The sequence below is a fragment of the Hippichthys cyanospilos genome, chromosome 16, assembly GCF_059441005.1.
Source record: "Hippichthys cyanospilos isolate Australia breed blue-spotted pipefish chromosome 16, RoL_Hcya_1.0, whole genome shotgun sequence".
Lineage (NCBI taxonomy): Eukaryota > Metazoa > Chordata > Actinopteri > Syngnathiformes > Syngnathidae > Hippichthys > Hippichthys cyanospilos.
In genome coordinates, this window is record NC_142384.1 from 13,045,178 (window position 1) to 13,062,998 (window position 17,821).

Sequence of the window (17,821 nt, forward strand, 5' to 3'; positions counted from 1 at the left end):
TGGAATTAATAATACTTTAAAAACAATTTGTCAGGCGTTTTAATTAGGAAATGACTTTTTCATTATCACAGTAAATTCCACAAAGAAGAACTGGCTTTTGTGAATCTTGGCCGGATGATGTAAAATGTGCTCTTACATTTTTAACTTGTGAAAGAGTGGGACTGCTAAAATATTAATAAATACCACAAACATTTTCCACCAGACACACAATGTGTAATCAAATGTAATCCACTTGAGTGATTCATAAAATTCAAAGTAATAAAGTGTAGGTAGTGGGTAATTTCAAAAGGAGTAACAAGTGAATATTTTCATTTTTGCTAGTATATTTGTAAGTATAGAGGAAGTAAAAAAAAAAAAAAAAAAATCCTTTAATAATATGCTCTCTGCACCCACAATAGTAAACATGGTATTCCAGTTGTAATTGCATTTGTGGAATATGACTTTAGTAGCAAAATCCACTCATTTGTACTTCACGGGGCACTTCAGGGGGCATGGAATTTTAAAAGATTTTCTGAAAGTATCGGCATATCTAATTAAAAAAAAAATGTAATGCAGTGACAACAACAGTACCATTTTCTTTTCAAATTAAGAGCAAATGAATTAGAACATGAAGCAACTAAAAAAAAGTCTATCTAAATGTTCTTTACAAGATAATGGCCTCCAATAGTTAAAACATGGCATTTAAACTCAAATTATACTTGTGGAATATGAATAAAGGAGGAAAACCCACCCGTTGAGGACATATTATTGTAAAAACATTTGAACTGACTTCCCTTTGAAACATTTTTTTCTACATTTTATTTGGCATTTTAGAAACTACTTTCTATCTACCCACCTTTTCTTGATTACAGGAACATTTGAGTAACGTTTTTCAGTCGATTACACCTGTGGACCCTTCTGTTCTGTGCTAGCCTCACATTTTCACACAATACTTACATCAAGCAATACATTGATCAAACATGGGTCCTATCCTTTTTAAGAGTTCAATTTAATGAGCTCTCTTGCCTCGCTCCCCTCTGAAAATCTCTTCAAAGTCAGAAATGGTGGTTCTGTTGGGTTCTGTGGGCGCTGAGCTCATAAGCATAACTAAACTCCAATCGGCAACATTTTATTTTTCCTCACTATTCCAGGAAGACGTGGTTGGAAAACACAGTACTTAGTTTTTTGATCAACAGATTAGCAAAAATGAAAATCATTCATGCAGTCACACAGGTAGGGACAATAACACACAGACGCACACTCGGAGCGAGAGCGATAATGCGGCGGCGCAACAGCTGTGTCTCCGGGGTCGCCGATTATTAACCAGCTTCGTCAGATTAAATGGAGTTTGGCATTTTATAATCATTATGAAAATTAGAACCACAAAATCGCTGGCCTATTCCACTCTAACATTTACCATTTGGTCTATAAATGCCCAATTAAATGTTTGAAATTGAATGTAATCCAAAAACCATTTGTACAGAATGGTTTGTCTAGTTTGTGTATGGTATCCTCAAGTAAACTGAATGAAAAATGAAAACATTTAGGTACAGTAATCCTTTTACATGAGAAACGCAGCGAATGCACGACGGTCTGTAATTGCGTTGGAACTTCAGGAGATGTAGCTTCACACTCATAAAAAGATACTTATGAATATAATGAGGCCAATCGCTGAGCCACACTAATGTTTCTGTGTGACAGACAGAATTTGGAATTCATTAAATGCTTTCCTGCGTGCTCTTGAGTCATTTCAGGTCATTTGAATCACCAATATCCGCTGCATATTAGTACTGTGTACTCTCAAAAAGAGCCGATTGGTGGGAGAAATTAAAAAAATGAAAAATCGACCGAAAAATCTACTAATTACCAGGGTGGAGATGAAAGAATTGGCCGGTACGTAAAAAAGCGGCAGCCTCCTTTACTCCAACCCAAGAGTAGATTCAAGTATGAGAGGTCTGTTGCTGTGGCAACTACACTCAAATCTGGGCTGGCAGCTCCAGCACTTTGTTAAATATCATCGCTTTTATTGTTGTCTTTGACTACCTTGTGTTCACCTCAATTTATAAACATAAGCCACCAATTATACAGAGCTGAAGTTATTTTCTATTTGATGTAAAGGTCTTGATTAATCACTTGGATGGAAATTAAATGATGCATGAAAGTAGCAAAACGAAATGTATCAAAAGGAAAAATGTTCCTAGTGCAATGATCCGTATGGTTTCTCAATATTCAAAATTATTACTAGGCATGGGATGAGACACAAATCGAAAGGGACGAGATGTCTCACAAGATCGAGTCCAAGAGAACGAGATGAGAATTTTGCAAAATTTGTAACACACAATACTGGCTAGTATCAAATTACAAGTTTTCAAAATGCTTTCTTTTTATTGAGCGGACTACACCAAAATTAACATCTATTGAATATCTCCTGAAATGTTTTTGAAAAATAATTTAAATGCTCTCGCCAGCTGATATGGAGCAATTGTGTGCTGCTAGCTAGTGTCATATTTATGCTAGATGCTGCAATAAACACTGTCAATAGTTAATGTATAAGAAGTTTTTTTTTGCCGTTTTTTTTCTTAAGTGTCTTGAATTGCTGATCAAATGTGATTTCAAACAACTTTGTGTTGTTTATATTGGGACGTCTCTGAATTCAGACAACTTTCTGACTCATTCTGTGAGCAAAAGTTTGAGTTTGTGCAGTACAAACAAAGTAAAGTCAAGTTTGTTCAGGACAATCTTCTGGCAAACAACTTCAAAATAAAATTAAACCATGGTGTTTTTGTTCATGTGTGATTTGCTTAGGTTTATTTAGAAATCGGCTGGCCTACTCACAACATTTGGCAGTGTGTTTTACTGTCATGCAGAGCATTAGCAGTGCAGGGAATTAACAAGCAGCGCATTCTCAAGTGTACTCATTGCAAAAAAACAAAACAAAAAAGCTCTTTCCATCCCTAATGATTACATTCCATGTATCCTGCCCTTTATCGAAACAAGGCACATATTCTTAAAATTATCTTAAAAAAGCCCCAAAAAGTACAATTCTTGTCTGAACTCACGTACAAAAGACTTAGTCATTGTAAAATTGTGGACGTGTTATTGGAAAACAAAGCAGATCTACTCACAGGATTGACTGACCGATATTAAAAACTAGATCAGCACAACTCGGCAATAATTGGAAGAATTTACCAATGCTCTATTTCTCATAAGATTTTGCAATTATTGAATTTAAACCTGTTTTAACCTTTGAATGATCTAGCCTTACAAAATGTGTTGACTTTTCCATGGAATCACCAATGGCTGCTGTAAAGCCTCTTAAAAGCTGCCAAGAGAGCAAAAATAGTTGCTCTCACGAGAAAAGTACAACACTTACACAGCAGAGACAGAAACAGTTGGCATGCTCAGTGTACCTGTCAAGGACGGAGGCAAGCTCATCCAACTTGTGAGTTTCACTGCTGTTACCCAGTCTAGACAGAGTGTCCATCCGCTTTAGAATGACTTCCAGCATGTCACTGATTTTCCTGAGCACGCCGCGAGACTCGTGACCAGCAAACACTAAAAAAGAAGAAAAAAGACAGATAGCAAAATAAGAATACAAATCAATGGAAAAACAGATCGAAGAGTGAGTGGAAAAGAGCGGTGTAAGAATTTTATGTTTGATGATATTTTAGTCTGTCTCCCTTTGAAAGTCGAGTAATAGTTTGAAAGAAGCAAGATCAACAAAATAAAATGCACGCTATTGATTTTAATGAAATTACTTTCTATCATCGCTGCAGCTGAAAAAAAAAAACTGTAGCTACTTTTTTTGTATGTATTACAGTGCCCCCCCCCATCCCCACCCCCACAATCCCCAATGTCCTTCATTACTAAATCAACAGCTCACTGGGAGCCAGTGTTCTAACAGAGGGTGAAAAGGCAGAATCAGCAATTTATTCTGACAGTATTGGTTTTGCTTTCTTGCCCCACTCAAATAATTAATGACCCGAGTGGTGGTCTAATGTTGTTAGCAAACACCTTGTCAATTTATTGGCCTACAGCAGCAGACCGTAATGTCAAAAGCCTGCGTTGTGATGTGTTGAGGTCAGATCCTCACACTTTTGTTTGATAACGCTAAGCTCTGAGCGCTAATTAACAAACAGTCGCATCTGTAGTCAAGCGAGCATTACTGCAGCTACAAAATTACAAATTATCTACAGTGTGTCCCACTAGAAATAATGAGAAATTTTCATGCATTACTATAGTAGATTAAATGAGATTAAAATTAGGGGTGGTTAATTAATTACAGACATAGTTAAAGCGTTTTTTAATCATTTTAATGTCTCTTTTTTATCTTAAACTTTATTCTTTCCATATGATGATTAGATCTGTTTTTGTTGTTATTGTTTTTCCTGCTTCTTCTGCTGAAACTGAAGTGCACAATGACTGGCTGTCACTGTGTTTGGCATAACCTAATAGGCTCCTGTTGTAAGTGGGAGGAGTTTAGGAGAAGGAGGAAGGCGTGAAAATGGAAGATTATTTGAGAGTTGCCAGTCCGACCAATAGTTAATGATGGCAACTTTGATAAAAGAAAAGGGATATTAATAAATAATATGAATTAAATAGGAGCGTGCATACCACAGAAGCAGCTCAAGTTTAGCTTACCACATAAATGCGAAGCACTCAGCTGCGACTACAACCACGGCTAACAACAAAAATAAAGACGCTTATGCAAAGAGCAATACGAAAAATCTTTGCCAAAATAAATTCCAGAACACCAGCATTTGAGCAGGTCTGTGATGGACAGGATCAAACATATTTTATGTTAATGTTAATGTCCAATAATATTGCAATTGATAAAAGACATCAGCAGTGTCCCCTTGATGGTCGACACTAAAGTTTGAAGCCGTCACTTGAGGCTAGTCTTAAATGCAGCTAAATAGCCATCTGTTAAAATAAACAAATGAAGCAACATTTTTGTTTTTGTATAACAGTCCACCTGCCACAATAACAAAAAATGAAAAAAATACTCTGGTTTAGCATTTTCTCAGAAATTGTTTGGTAAGATTAAGAACAGACTAATTATATCAATTAACAATGGCCAGAAAAAAACACTAAAAGTAGTATTGTAAAATAGTTCTGAGCTTTACCCAAGGCTAATTGAGAATTCACTAATTCGGGTCACTCACCAATACATGCAATCTTCACTTCAAGGTCGGGGTCACCCATAAAAAGCCCAACCTTTCACTGTTCATTTGTAATACACTTTTAAACTGCATGAAATTTTGTAAAGGTCTCCTGGAGAGGAGCTGCATTACATCGACACAAAACAGTGTCTTTGTGTACAGTGCCGAGACGGATAAAAAAAAAAAAAAAAATGAAGAAATGCTCACTTCGGTGTAAAAGTTGCAGGAGCAAACAGTGTTTAGAGAAACTGTAAATATTCTCTTCCCCTTTTACTCACACCTTCAGTCTTTTCTGGAATATATGCAGTCAAATAGGCCAACAGGAAGCCTCCTTTACATAATTCAAGCTTTTCACTTCCATAGAAGGATAAATTCCCGTTCAGACAGCTTTGTAGCAGCAGTACAACATTTTGCTTGAGTAGAAAAAAAATGCAGCAAACAGTAAAAGAAAGAGACGCAATGTTAAATAGGACTCAAGGGCTGCATGGTAGAGTCAAATACACGGTACTAGCTAACAATGTACTGATTGTGACTTGCTTCCAGTACCCTGCACCATGCAGTGCACAATTATTCCTGGGCATAGTGGCTCCGACTTTAAATACGAGACTGGGGATCCTTGAGAAGGATTCCAGATATTTGCTATAAGTTGGTCTCTGAGCTGCAGCGCTGCAGTAAATCTAAAAGCCTCTGGGCTAAGATGTGGGAAGCGCTCACAATTCTTCGCAGTAATATTTCTCATAAATCACCATTACCAGGGACCAAAAACCCTTCCTACACATTCCATTTTTAGAATTGGGACTTATATAGTGTACGTTCGCAATCAAGTGTTCATTAGGCCACCGTTCAATCGTCCCTCCTTTCTCCTGGGAAACATTGTGTTCCTTTACCAAAATACACTGTGAGTTTGGATGTTTGTGCCAGTGAAGAGCCTCCGCTGCGTGATTCCTCATCTTCCGGTTAATAAAGAGCTTAAATAGCAGCAGCTAATCTCCTCTAACGACTCTATTCCAGCAGTGTCACAGCATCATCAATATTGAACAACTTTCTATATTAGAGCGCTATTTGCACTGCAGGCTTAGTTCTCTGAGATCAGCAGGCTCCCAAGGTACGGTAACTTACAGTAATAGGTGAAAGCAAAATCTGGATACCTGCCAAAAGAAGCGTTCGGACGCAAGATTCTGACCGCTTGCCAAATACAAAGATTACAATTTCAAAATATTCTATATTGACAAAAGTCATAAAGTGAACCCCCTTCTTTGCAGGGTTTATGTTCCATAACACAAGGCAATAAAGGAATTCTGCAATATACAAATAACCTATTTAAGTGCTCCTTAGGAATGCTTTTTTATAGCGTCAATGACACTTATTTGTTTTTAAGGTCTTCAAACACACTTTGCAAATAATACAACACAGTAGAAGAGAGCGCAGGAGCATTGTGTAAGACAAAAATACAGTACTGTATAAACAGTGTTACAGTGCACCACCAAAGTAAACAAACCTCTTTTTTACCCCATTAACAACATTTTCTGCACTTTAATGTAATACATAAAATTAACTTACAGTCACCACTTTGTGGAAGTGTAAAAAGTAGAATGACAGAGTTGCATCTTGAATCTTAAGTGTAACAGTTGTCTTTTCGCATTAAGAGATAATGAATTGGAACAAGATGCGAGTTTGTTAAAGAGGAAGTCTACCCAAAATCTTTTTAACAATATAATGTTCTAAGTTATAATATTTTGCATTGTGATTGAATATATGTTTGTGTAATATGAATTAAGCAAAGAAATACCCTCATTTTTGTCCAATTTAGGAGGGGCCATTTTTTTCCTCGCTGTTGACTGAAAATGACATTACTGTTGCTCAGGGATCAGGAAACAACCAATCACAGCTCAGCTTGTGGATGTCACACGACCAAACTCATAAACCGGTGATTCTTGATTAGACTTTCCTTGAGCACTGAGCAACTGTGATGTCATTTATAATCAATAGCAAGTGGCAAAATGGCCGCCCTCTGAGATGGATACAAACGGGTACATTTTATTGCTTAGTTCATTTTGTTCGGCTGTAATATTAATCCTTTTAAAGAGATCACTCCAAATATAGTTCTGACGTTCATGTCAGCACTGTATTTTAAGTCTGTTTTTGTTCATCCAAAAAATGCTCAGCTTTGATTTGCAGATAACTGACTGAAAAGGTTTTGATGGAAAATATACATCCATGATAAAATGCTGAGAAACACTGGATTACTTTTTTTTTTCCAAATTGACGTTCTGTGAAAATGTGTATTGCCATCTTGTGGCTGTCAGTGCAATTACACCCAGAAATTCAAACTAAACGGAATGAATAAGGGACTATGTATGAGGAGTTTGCTGTATGCCATTGCAGCACTGTCAGAGAGGTGTTCATTTAACATTTTTAGATGTTCCTTGCAAGTTTATCAAGTAAACTGTAAAGGTTATTTTCCATGTATGTTCTCTTGGTACATGAGATGCACTATCGACCAATTACGGACATCTAATTAACCTAACATATAAACACAGACTAAACATCATCCTGTGCTTTCAATCTTAATTTGAAGATTAATTACAGAGGCAGATTGAGATCGAGGGGTGCCGGATGGAGAAGCTATCAAAACAGAGAATGAGTATCCGTGATCCTCTGTGGAACTTCATCCCCTTATTCCGTCTGACAGCCAGAAAATGGACACAGGCTCTACTATTTAAATAGCTTCATTCAAAAGCTTGTGTTGTCTGTCTAAATTGGCACTATTGCTTTGTTGTATGATATTACAATCCACGCCGGAATTAAAATCATATTGTCACTTGGTGGTTGCAGTGAGATTCATTATATTAAAAAAAGACCAGACACAAAGCTCAGCTGATAAAACTGGAGGCTATTAAAACACAACTCATTTCACTGCAGTGTCGCGGCAAACAATGAGGATAGGAGTTATTATGCGTTTCATTCTCTTTCATGCTTTCAGCGCTCTCATTGTGCCAAACCAGGACAGTGTGACGATCATTTGCATAAACATACTTCCTATTTCCATGGCAAAAAAAAGTTTTGCATGCATTCAAAATACATACAAGAATTTTAAATGTTACCTTCACCAGGACTGAAACTTCCTGACCCACTTTCAGCTCACCCGAACAACATTTGCGCAATGGCTCATGCGGTCAGGATCAGTCAGTGCTGACGTAAAATTATCCAATCGATGAAGTTATCATTTCTAATAGCTGAAAACATGAAATGCATTCATTTGTTCTTCACACTTTGCAAATAACAGTATTCTGCAGCTAATTTACAGAAACCATTGCAATTAAGTTGTTCATTTCCCACTGAGACACTCAGCCCTCAATTTAAACAAGTGGCACAACTTACAACAGTGTGTGGGCACGAATTTGAACTAACACTTAGCGTTCTCAGACCTGCAGCCCAAGTCATTAGAAGCCAAAATTGGTCTCTGGTTGGAAAAGGCACCATGTGACAAGTGACGCCACAAAGCAACAAAACGAGTTTCGGCTTGTGCTACGGCGCAGTTGGGAATGATATTTGGAATTGCAAAGCCTGATCCGGATTGTGAATACACCGCTGGCGTGTGCATTGCTAAGTCAGGTGTAAAAATAGTGAGACATCCAACTGACAAATATTCAAAGAACATGACAATAAACAAAAGAGGGCATCATGCAGATTGTGTTTTGACTATTTGCAAAGAAAAGACAAAGTATTACCATCTTATGAGTACTGCAGTTATAATAATAATAATAATAATAATAATAATAATAATAATAATAATAATAAGAAGAAGAAGAAGAAGAAGAAGAAGAAGAAGAAGAAGAAGAAGAAGAAAAAGAAGAACATCATAAATACAAAAAAGCAACCCCTGACAACAAAAAATGGTTGCTGGTTTTTTTTTCCCCAAAAAAGTTTAAAAGTTGAAGAAAACTTGCAAGTTTAGTGTCTTAGCCAGAAACTTGCAGGCAAATCCGCATTTCGACGGTCACATGAAATGATGTGGCGGGCCGGATCTGGCCCTCGGGCCTTGAGTTTGTCACCTGTGGTCTAATCCCTTATTTTCACACACTTGATTACAATTTTCCCCTTTTGGCTGCTGAATATTGCAAAGAGAGACAGTGAGGAGGGTACGTTGGAGAAACCTGAAAATGTATATATGTCCAAAAAAATCTCAGCTCGAATTCAGTTGGATTCTGATTGGCATGCATTTCTTAGTCACAAACTGACTGTAAGCTCCATCACTGTGTGAAGTTCTGAATCACAGGACCAAAACAATTTCAAACATTAATCCAATTGGGCCCCAAGAAAGAGTAGATGAAAAAAACGACGGAAAAATCATAATAAAATGGTGTATCGCCGACAAATGTCAAAGGACATCTTTTCCCTTTCTTTTTTTTCAACTTCTCTCTCCATGCGCCATTTTCTCCATGTCTTAGTCGTACGCTAGCAAGACAAGGTTGCTGAAGAACGAGCGTGACATTAACATGCTAACCATTTAGCGTACTTTGTCCAGGATAAGTATCCTAAGCCTTTGAGGTAATGCTGCATGAAGCCGCTCAGGTTAAAAGGACATATTGAAGGTGGTCTTCAAAGCGCTTATTAGAAAGTGCCCGTGCACCTCTGGAGCCTGGAACCTTTCAGATAGCTCGCCTCAAACGTCTCTGTCTTTAATGCTTCCCACTCTGGTAGAAAATGTATCCCTGAGCCACCCTTCTTCTTTTTCACATCATTAGTGGCTTGTACCTTCAAGAGAAGGTATTAAAGGAAACACGTACATTTTAACATTGAGCACAGCTCTCATCCAACCATGAGACATTTATGGATGTATCATACTCAGAGAGGTGTTTACAAAGTTTTGCTCTCTCATGAAATCCATTTATCAATACATTTGAAATGGCGTTCATTATGTTAAGGCTTACGGGGGCACTGGAGCCAATCCCAGCTGGCTCGGAAACTAAATAAGATTTCTAAGCGCAATTGTGTAATCAAAACAGGTCTAAACACCCCTGTTGAAATGCTAGAAATAAAAAAAATAATAATAATAAAAATAAGACCACAATAAATCATTTCACAACATATTCCATCATTGTGGCCTATAAACTCTACTCAATTGATTTTTTTTTTTCTTTTCAAAAGGTGAGGTAGAAATAAACAAATAACTTAAAGGAAATTTGGAGTTACATTTTGGAGCTACCAACCGCCATGCTTAACATTTGCCATTCAATTGGAAACTAATAGTGACGTTAAAGAGCAAGGTTTGTTTTATTTAAAAATATAATAAAGGCAGCATTTTTTTTATTCATAATTATTTTAATTAAAAAAAAATAGACTTTTCAGGATTCCACTTAACAAATTTGCTGCTTGTTTTTTATTTAAAAAATACAATAAAAAGACACTATTTTCTTAGCATGATATATCATAAAGGCAGTCTCACTTGACATATTTAGCTCGTAATGTTGCTATGATAAAACGCAACATGTATAGGCTATTTATAAATATAACGATTACAATATGGGAACTCCTTGCAGTCACATCAGCAGGTGTGACTGTGACTGCATAATACCCCTGAGATCTTTTTTTGTTGTTTGTTTTTTTGACAGTGTTATTAAAGCTGCGAATATAATTAGAATGTTGACTGTGCAACAAACCTTCATCTTTTAAACAGAAATGAAGGGGGCGACAATTGAACGGCTTTTTACAAAGACTCTATTCCCGTCGTTCATTAAGAGACGTTCCAAAAACTCGGTTGTTCTTGAACAAGTAACAAAAAACCGAAAAAAAAAACAAAAAAAAAAACACCCACTGCATGTCTGGTGTTACAAAATCATCTTAAAATCAGCATAGGGAAGGGATGCTGGTCTAATGATACAAAGGTTGAACTATTTTGCAGCTTTTTTCCCCAATTATTGGCAGCTGAAATTGTTTACATTACATTATTTGGACAGGGTATGACAGAATAAGTTGCAGGAAACCAAAATTGGAAAGACATCTGTGTTTGCTGGGATATGCCGCATGAATACATGTATACACTGTATGTGCTTTCCGAGTCAGAGCTCCGGGCTAAATAGGTAGTGGAAGTGTGTAGTGTGACCAAGACATTTTCACCAACATGTTTATGGATGTAGGCTACATACACACGCACATGCAAAGGACATGTGAGGACCTACATAGACTGATGTTCCATGGCCTGCAGTAAGGCTGATTTTAATGAGCTAAAGGCCAAACAAGCCTTCCCCTGACTATAGCGTGTGAGTACTAAATTAATCAGACAGCTCTCCTGTCGTCTGCAACCCGCTCTTCTACAACTCTGCATATAGGGCTTCGTTAATGAGCAAAAACCTTTGAATTGTTTTATGTAAGAGCACCAAGTGCACATCACTGGAGCTTCCCCTGCTTACTACACTTAAAACTAGACTCAATGGCAATGAAGCAATTATTCACCCATCCGTGTCAATGGATTCACTAAGAATTTAATGGCCATAGCAAGAGGTAGCTTATCAAGTTTGAACCCTTAACAAATAAATGAATTACGCCCGTCACTTGGTAAACAAAAACATTAATGGATTGCCACAGTCCGAGGCGCCGCTCACAAGTTTCCTGCCAGCCGCCATCAGCCAAATAAACTGCGCACTATTGTCAACAGCGTGCCGGACACTGATAAAAGGTGAGACAGTGGACCAAAAAGCTGGCAGCAACGCTCCCAAATGGTTTGTGCTGTGGCCATTTATATGCACAGGCACAAAGCGGAAACACTCGCAACGTGCTTAGAAAGATAAGTTTTGCCTCTCAATTGGAACGTTATGGTAGATTGTCAACAGTAACTTGTCAGTGATATAGATGCGTGCACCCCATGCAGTCTTGTGATGAAGGGAATTTACATACGACTTTCTATTTCGATCCTCTGTGACACTCATATAAGATTTGGAAAGTTGTTCATGGAAAGTCTTGCAGGAATAGCTTTGTTATATTAATATTATGTGATATTGACTGTACTGTCCTGTCCAAACTTTAATATGCTCCAAGTCATCGGATAGAGGATAGAAGGGCAAGTGCAATTTCCAGGGATCCAGGGGAAGTGAACACAAAAACGGATTGGTCAAACTGACAGTTAGAGATATATCTAATCCTTTATTGGTACGATTAATCCGTTAAAAAAGTGCTTCTCAGTTATATTTTGCCAAGCCCCCTCTCAGAAAGAGAAAACTTCTCCACCCCGCCCCTCCACACTTGAGTTGCTGACTATACAAATTAGTATAAGTCTATCTACATCTGTATCATTTTTAATATTAATAAAAGAAAAAAGCAATGTAAAACAACTTTCAACAAATGTTAATGATCTTTTACAGTATTTAAATGGGTTACAGCTTAGTCTAAAAATGAAAATAATAGAACCAAGTGCCTGAAACAAAAAACAAAATAAGACGACATTTCTTATTTTATTGCAAATACACTTCACATGAAGTGGATTCCAACTTTGGAGGACCGGAGCTTGACATGTTTCGTAACCAATATCAGCTTAAACAACTAGACTAGTAGTTTTTGTTGTTGTTGTTGTTTTTTAACCATTCCATTTTTAGAGTGAAAATGAGTCAGAGAATTAGTTGTTCCCAGCACTGCCTCTAATTGAGAAGATTTTCTCCACGACTGTGCCTATGGGAATTGTATCTGTATCCATGGAGACTGAGAAAAGGTGTATTTCGCAATCTCTGTTCTAGTTAAGATGACGTAATTCAAAACAAGTTTTGATATGATGATCATTCTATAATTTGTTTGTTTGTGACTATGATTTGTGTGCTTGTTCTGATACTGCATTTGGATGGTGTTTTGTTCAATCATTGAATTGCATCATCCTTCATAGAAATAATACAAACACCGGTGCTATCAAGGGATTAAAAACATTGAGGTCTCTAAATAATCGAATTTTAATCACATCTAAACATTTCTGAGGAAATCTCTCAACCAGAGATTTTTTTTTTTTTTTGGAATATTTGCTATTTTATCAAAACATAAGATTGATATACTGTATAGTACGTCAAGAAAAAAATGTTTCAGTCATTGATTTTCTTTAACAAGCAGATCTAATCAGCATTCAGAAAGGATAATATTAGAGAGTAAAAATTAGATTAACGCAATTAATAAACATAGTGCTTTAACAATGGCTGTCATTAATTGACCACAATTAGGTATGGGATGATATCAGAACTTGCCGGTATGATGATCTTGAGCAAAAATATCTTTTTTTTGTAAATTGCCATTTTTCTATATTATATAAACTGCATAAGTTTTAAACAAATTATATCTTGCACCATTTGTTGCAATAACAAACCATGCACAATATTAAAAAGTTAAATATAAATGCACAATATTTTGAAAAAGTATTAATTTGAAATGAACTACTGTCGAGTGATAGTAGTTCATTTCAAATTATTTATTATTCAACTACTATGTGTATTAATTAAGAGTACAATATGGATTCTGTCATTACATGTCAACGAGGGTTCGCACAATAGCCAAGGAAGTTAGCTGCAGTACCGAAGTTACAGTGGTACTGAAGTCAACAAACCAGGAAGTGGACGTGATTGGCTGCGGTAGCCAAAGAGTATGAGTCACATTGAGAGGAGGCCCCCCGCTACAGGCTGAAAATTGCCCATTAAGGCAGACAATAGGGAAAAAAGAACTTTGACTTTCAAAATCGCGATATTTTGCCATTAGTATCTGTATTCCATCTTGAAAAAAAAACCCTTGAATATAACATGACCCTTGATAAAATCAAACGTTAAACATTACATAATTCTAACTGCATGAATTCCTCGCACAGTACATCATAAATCCATTTTCAAATTGTTGATAAATCACTGTGTAAAAAACAGGCACAATATCTTTGGCATTGCCCTTAGCCGGGCTCCATCCTTGTCATGCAGACGGAGAGTGAAAATGATTCAGCTCATGTTTTCTATTTGTTAGCATGAAAGCGGGAAACCGATCTTGTAGACCGAAAGTTGAACATGATGGATTCCTAATGAACAAAGCGAAGGGGTCTGCCAGCCTGCTATGCAGCGATCAAGAAAGCGCCATGCAGCTCTCAGCATGATGTTGCTTGTCCATTACCAGCATGGACCATAGCCACTATAAACGCTGCCAAAAACCCTGGCGTAGAACTGCAAGCCTACCTTCTGCCCGCGTGGTGAAAGGGGAATCTGAGGGTCGCTTGGCTGAGAACTGGCCCCCAAGTGTGGTCATTAGAAAGCACAAACTGAAGAAGCCAATCCCTACCACGAAAATCCTAAAAGAGAAGACAAGGCAAACGTGTCAACAGCAAAGCTGAAGAAGCAATTTGCACACGGCGTATGCAATTTTATTTTGTAGAATTGCATGTCCAATTCAAGACTTTCACACCAATTGAGCCACATGTGAGCAACTTGTGTACTCTGCCCATTATTTGAATTTTAATGTGCTGAGTGAGCTGTACTACTTGGGCCGAAGTGCAAAGTCAGGTTCGTAACCTTGATAAGAAATGTTTTGTACCAATTGCACCTTACACTGAAACACAGAAAACAGGTTAACACAACTAATACGATTTTGCGTAACCACAAGATTGTCACGGTTGTGCACCAAATGAATACCTTGAATGAATACATAGCAGAATCGTGACAGTTAAGGAGCAGGCTGCACTCAGTTTAAGACTCAGTTTAAGGTTTGAATAAGCAATCGTTCCCCGTTACTCAGACGGGAACTGAAAACCCAGAAATTGAAATAAAAAAGAAGGTCCGCTCACTTGTGATCACCTAAATTGCTTTGTTACACTGAAATTGGCTTATGGCTTATTGCCTGATGCTAAAGGGACACCATCAATCTCACGGTCAGCCCTATTAGCGCATCAACACCCTCTAACCGCAGCAGCAGAAACGATGACTGATTCTAATGAAACCCAATACATGCACTGGCATAACAACAATAGTCAGCTTTTATCAACACTGACTGTGACAAAGTGGAGTGCAATGCAACCTGTGTTTGGAGTTTCAACTCCAATATAAAACATTGCACTTTTCTGATGTTTCTGGAGTTACTAATGACTTTTTTTTTTAATTTCTCTGGTAGTGGAACCACTACATCGACAGATTCCTGGCATTATGCAGTATGGCATTTTACAGTATAAGGGTGTTTTGGCAGCAACTCTTCATGACTCTACTGGCGATGCAGGGGGTATTCTACGTTTCATTATTTACTTATTTATATATATAGCCTATATCATACTTCTCTGAATATGTTATATCATTATCAATATTCCCTGGTCCATGCCGTTTTAGAAATCCCAAATTGTGTATCAAACAGTAAGTCAATCTAAATTTCGACATCGTTTGATTTAACATCCCTCCGTTGAAGTCTTTACTAGTCTTGGCGTCATCAAGAGATGGAAATATTAACGACTACATTGACAAAGTGTAGAAATGTGGGTATTGATTATCAAATGTAAATTCTAAAACGTCATTTAAAAAATACTAAACCGGTTCTGCAAAGACGAAATGCATTTTTGACGCCAATGTTCATCTGTTAGTTTTCTGCATAAAACTTTACAAAAACTGAGTAAACATTGCCTATATAGAATGTAGAAATCGTAATGAATGAGTTAAAATTCCACGTTGCGACATCAAACTACACATTTCGTAAGACGCAATTAGCTCATTCGCTTTTGCTTACCTGAAGGGTTTGTAAGTGAGAAGACATCTCCTCGTCATCATGGAAATGTCGCTGCTCATCATTGTGCACACGCGTGTCCATTCACCGTGCGGCGTGTGCGGGAAAGCACACAACTCCAACGCATAACTTTGAAACGGGCAAGTGGCGGTCAGCAATGAAGCGTCACCACAAACACAACTTCCACGCTTCTCTGCTCTGGTCCACACCACGCCGGGCTGCAACTTCTCCCTCCTTTGCGTGCTGCGGCTTAGTGGTTCCGCTTGATGCTTTCTCAGCCTCACGCGGCACACTGTGTGGATGTTAGGCTCGCATCCTGTATACTGTTGCTCCAGGGCTCGCAGTGCTGTGCGGAGGGCATGAACCACACACGACCAGCGTGAAATGAAAAACACAAGATCAAGCCGGCAGAGAGCGCCATCTAGCGAGTCACACTGGGAAATCAGGGCAAACATAGAAGGGGAAAACATGGTATTTATTTTTTATCTCAAGCAAGGCGGATGTTGTGATAATGATGGGGGTCCCTTGAATTTCATTTCAGCATCCCTAAAATTTAAGATGTTACTTGTTTTTAACTGTATTTCCCTTTTTTTAAGAAACATATTGAGAAGCTATAAACACAATACGTTTAAAACGTAATATACTGCATTAGTGACAAAATCACAATGTTTTTCCACTCATACAGACAGTAGTTTAAGGATAAGTAGATTATTGTTTTACATTCTGCCACTCAGGCACCTTACCAACACTACGTTGTTATTGCCAATCCTCACTGGTGCGGAAATTAATTGTAGCTTATCAAATGCAACAACAAAAATGGGATTGACTTTCCCTTTAACTTGAAATGTGCAAGATTTGCAGGATGCTTAGTTGGAGCTGGAACAAGCTGGCATCGCTATCAGATAAACACTCCTACTTCCATCTCTATTTTGTTGTCAATAAGTTTGACAAGAGGCACATCAGGGAGCTTCCTGAATGTCATAATGACTGCAATTACCAGTTGTGTCCTTGAAATAGTCTGATAACAGCCATACCTCAAATCCCGCTATGAGCCATCAGACAGCCACGTTTAGTTAGGGGTCCTGTGAGACAGATTAGGTTTGATTTACACAACATTGCAAGTGATAAAGCATTAAGTGGGGCCTACTTACTAATCGCAGGTTCAAGAAACGTGACAACAACATGCAAACACATTCATCCAAGAATCCAAGAATTTGGGTTTTCCTCCCTTAATAATTCTGCAACGATAAAAAAGAAATCCCACTTCAAGCTCTGTTGAATATTTACTGCTATTTGGGTAACCCCCAAGCAGTCACGGGCCCCTAAGCAGGTCTTTATGACCTGGGTCGGCAATGAGCCAAGTATTCTTGCCAGCACTATTGCTCATCAGCAACACTGGCGTGAGAATTCTAAAAGTGCCACTGTGCATTATTGCTCATGCTGCAATTCAACAGTATAACAAATTAGGGGTGACAGTAGTTCATCTGTAAGGACGTCCTGTTGTGGACTAAAACAAACAGAAATAAGTTTGTACTTGTTTGAGAGATGCTACTCTGTGTCCAGCCAACTGTAAAGCTCCCGCGAGCAAGGCACCAGATGGATGGATGGATGTGTATGTGTGTATAGTTGAGGGTTGAAATAACACGATTATTGGACCCAAACCCACCCAATTTTGTATAAGTGTGTGATTTTTTTCGCTTTGTTTTGTTGTGTTTGTTTTGCTTGAGCAGAAGCCTCCCTGCTGTCAGAGACATTTTCTTAGCATGATTGTTCCAAGTCATTAAATTGGGTATTGAATTCAACTGATGGTTAAATGTCAGTTATACTTTCACATTTAAGTACATTTCAGAATTGAATCAGTTCTTTGTTTCTACACAATGACATGCTATTTTACTTGTCAAATGTCAGTCATTTTGCTCCCTGATTATTTATTTTCCAGTCGTAACTTTGTAAAAAAAAAAAAAAAATAA

At 37.7% G+C, this 17,821-nt stretch overlaps 1 protein-coding gene across 1 annotated transcript in view; it reads right to left on the bottom strand.

Annotated features, from left to right (window-relative positions):
• mgat5b (alpha-1,6-mannosylglycoprotein 6-beta-N-acetylglucosaminyltransferase B) overlaps positions 1-16,206 on the bottom strand; it is a 47,812-nt gene extending 31,606 nt beyond the window's left edge. The window contains exons 1-3 of the mRNA XM_088437830.1: positions 15,855-16,206; positions 14,327-14,439; positions 3,390-3,534 (exon numbers count right to left, since the gene is read on the bottom strand). Coding sequence (XP_088293956.1) covers positions 3,390-3,534; positions 14,327-14,439; positions 15,855-15,916 — 320 coding nt within the window. The 5' untranslated portion in view covers positions 15,917-16,206. The remainder of the gene's footprint in view (positions 1-3,389; positions 3,535-14,326; positions 14,440-15,854) is intronic.
• Between the last annotated feature and the right edge of the window lie 1,615 nt (positions 16,207-17,821).